We start from the raw sequence: 3,608 nt of genomic DNA on the forward strand, positions 1-3,608 counted from the left end.
GCGTGTGTGAGAAAGCAAGCGGTGGCGATAGAGAGAATGTATGTCGTCCAATGCAATCAGTAGGCATCTGTGACAGTCATTAAAAGGTGTGAAATCTGTGTGGGATGGTGTGTGTGTGCGTGCGTGTGTGTGTGCCAAAAAGAGTGTGGTGACTGCTGGGGGGGGGGGGGGGGGATTTCTGTGTGTCCGCGGCTAGCAGTGCACTGTGTGTGCCTTTGTAATAAACAGAGGGTGGGTGATGCATTTCAACACAAACGTTGGCGGAAATGAGGGGCAAATCCGAAATGTGCCACCTCACGTTGATGTTAAGTGTGAGATGTGTGTGTGTGTGTGTGTGTGTGTGTGTGTGTGTGTGTGTGTGTGTGTGTGTGTGTGAGAGAGAGTGTGTGTGATGAGATCTGTCCTTTCCATGGTTAAAGTTCAAACTCCTCCAAAATCTGTTTCAGCTGTCGGTCCGTCGGCTCGAAAACCACTCCGTTCAAAGAAAATGTTTCTCTCCTCTGCCAGCCACTCTTGTCATTTGCTCCCTCCATCCTTCTTTCCTTGGGATCCTTCATCTCTCACTCCTGCCGCTCCCCTCAGCTTCTTTTTTCTTTAGTGTGCAATTTCTTCACAGTCTTTTCTTCCCTTGTCTCCCTCCCTCCCTTTCTTTTTTTTTAAGTTCTGCATTCAGACGCTGCTTTATTCCTCCTCCCCAGACAGCACTCTCTCTCTCTCTCTCTCTCTCTCTCTCTCTCACCCTGTTCTTTTCCCTTTATTCTTCTTTTTCATTTCATCCTCTCACCCCCCATCCCCCGCACTTCCCCACCATCAACCCCCCCCGCCCCTCACTTCTTTTCACTTCTGCGTTTCAAAAAAGCGTTTGAACAGAAAAAAAAAAAACTTTCATAGATGGTTCTACCTCAACACTTCCACAAACGAGGTCTAAACTTCAAAACTACAGCATAGTACAAGGAGCTATAAAAATATACACAGAGTTCAGAGACCCTAGAGAGGGGGGGGGGGGGGGAAAAAGGGGGGAGGGAGTGAATGGGAGAGGGAAGAGAGACACAACCTCTGTTCGCCGGGAGAATAAAAAAAAAAAAGGGATTAAATTAATATACAATGCAAAGGGAAAAGGAAGGAAACAAGGTCGTTCTAAATTGTGAAAAACAAAAACAGCAGATAAAAAATGTCTAGCAACAGAAGTGTAGTTTAACAGAGCGGGTAAAAATAATAAAACAATAGAAAACAGGAGAAAAAAAAACATCTAGAAATGATTTACTGGATATTCATATATATAATCTATAAGTGTTGATAGCGATAAAAAATCTCACTTTTTTGATATTCGCTCACTATTTTGTGTTTTGGTATTTAAGACAAGTCTAAAGAACGCACGCGTACGCACACTCACTCACACACAAAGCGTACACGCACACACAAACTGAACCCCACGCGCGCATATGCAAACTCATATGCAAAAGTCGCTGTACTGAAGCACACTAACCGCACACACACGTCTAATGTGGAGCAGCAGCGCCATAATTATTATCCAATGTGTATGCACACTCGCACTTGTCACACACACACATACATTATTAAAATATACAAGATTCTAAGTGTCACCGATTGGTCAGACCTCCTCAGGCTCAGGCCTGGGCCCGGGGGTCATGTGACCGCTGTCCGGGCTTGCTGATTGGGTGAGTCCGAGGCCCCCTATTTTTCTCAGGAGAAACAATCACAAACAAACTAGAATCCTATTGGTGAGTTAGTGGAAGGGGCCGGTCTCTGGTTGGCTGATGGAGCTCTGAGGGGTGGGGTCGGTGGGCTAGGCAGGTATGGCCTCTGGGAATCAGAGTTCTCCCGCGCTAAGTGGGATCAAGGGTGTCGTTTTTCTTTTGTTGAAGTCCTTTTAATTCTCTATTTTTTTTTTCTTTTGTAAAACAGCGCAAGTCCCAACGCCAGGTCCATCCTCCTAGAGACAAAGTGTGTCGCCACACACACACGAACACACGCTGGCGTTACGGGGACGACTCTTCAATTCTGCACGGGTGGGTCTCGTTTTGCTCTGAGTTAACAAGAAAGGGGGCTCTCAGAGGCTCTTGCCCATCCGTGAGGGCCTTGTTAAAAAGGGCTATGTACCAATACGACTGTGCCCTTAACACACACTTTGTGGCCCAGTGTGTGAGAATGGGGTGGGGGGTGGGGGGGTTATTCAGCTTGGAACACAACTGTGGCGGGGCTCACAGGGCAGTGAGTGTGTGTGTGTGTGTGTGTGGGTGGGTGGGTGGGTAGGTGGCGGGTGGGTAATGGGACAATACTGGTAGTATTGAGGGGTTCAGGGTCGGAGCTGTGATGGCTAGCTTTACTGTGGCTTCATTTGGAGCGGGGGGATTGGTTGGTAATGGTCAGAAGGAGGTGGGTGTGTCCAGTCGGCCGGAGCAGCGGCCGTCTCATACTTTGTAGTAGATGTTGGCTGGGCTCTGCGGCGGCATCTCCTGGACGATGTAGACGGGGTGTCCGTAGTCTCCGCTCACCTTCTCGTAGTGCGGGCAGTAGGCCGAGTCTGACGTCCGCAGGGGGATGATGATGTCGCTGGGCTCGGAGCCGTTGTTGTTGGAGCTGCCGAGGCCCCCGCCCCCTCCCCGCTTGGGGCTGGTGAGCGAGGACAGCGACAGTGGCGGGTGGTGGGTGTCCGAGTGCTTGGCGTGCCGCCGCCTGTAGCACACCACGCAGATCACGGCCGTCACCAGCAGGAGGAAGGCCGAGCCCCCCGCGGCCCCTGCGATCAGGGCGATGTTGGAGGGCTGAAGGGGCCCGTTCTCACCACCGCCCTCACCCCCGAAGCTGTTCGTCCCTCGGGACTGGGTGGAGTTCCCCGCTCCGCCTGAAACAAAATCACAGAACAATCTTACTCCAGTATTACAGGCTGCTTCCAGTGTTTCCCATGATTTATACATGCACGTTAATCCCCGCGAATATACCAGAGCAATCACAATTTACGTTTTTCATGAGCTTTTAAATAAACATACCGATGCTTATGATTCTGTCCCACAGTGACATGAGTAATGGTGGTGGTTTAGCGCCGCTAGTGAAGGCTGTGAAGACTTAACCCAGAGGAATGCAGCAAATCTCACAGACGCTCACATGTGGTCTCTTTATTGATGTAATGAAGTGGACAGCAGTGCTTATAGAATGGAGAGAACTGTCCGTATAGACTCCATGTGCGAGTGTGAGAGTACTGCGCCGCATATACGCTTGTGGACAGCCTGGCTAAGCCGCAGTGTGTGTCAAGGTAACATACTCTATTTCCCTAGCCTTAACAACTGTATTTACTTAGCATTACAGCCAGCCACATGAAGAGAGAGCCTCCCCGTCCTGCTTCTACCACCAGACCACACACTCCGTCTGCCTGCTGGCCGTCCTGCCCGTCTCTCTCTTTATCTGTCTGTCTGATTATCAAGCTGTCTGTCACACTATCTGTCTGTTTGTCAGCCTCTGTCTGTTGTGTGTCTGCCTGAAACCTAAGATCTTCACAGCCTCGGAGCTCACAGTTTTCTCAGCGGGAGGTTGGGTCAGAACTCAGCAGGTGAATGATGGTCTGGACGTGTGTGTGTGTGTGTGGGGGG

At 50.1% G+C, this 3,608-nt stretch overlaps 1 protein-coding gene across 1 annotated transcript in view; it reads right to left on the minus strand.

The window, feature by feature from the left end:
* Window positions 1–453: 453 nt before the first annotated feature.
* Window positions 454–3,608, minus strand: part of efnb3b (ephrin-B3b) — a 55,794-nt gene continuing 52,639 nt past the window's right edge. The window contains exon 5 of the mRNA XM_031850716.1: window positions 454–2,866. Coding sequence (XP_031706576.1) covers window positions 2,433–2,866 — 434 coding nt within the window. The 3' untranslated portion in view covers window positions 454–2,432. The remainder of the gene's footprint in view (window positions 2,867–3,608) is intronic.

The sequence above is a fragment of the Anarrhichthys ocellatus genome, unplaced genomic scaffold (assembly GCF_004355925.1).
Source record: "Anarrhichthys ocellatus isolate YVR2014 unplaced genomic scaffold, GSC_Weel_1.0 scaffold11, whole genome shotgun sequence".
Classification (NCBI taxonomy): Eukaryota; Metazoa; Chordata; class Actinopteri; order Perciformes; family Anarhichadidae; genus Anarrhichthys; species Anarrhichthys ocellatus.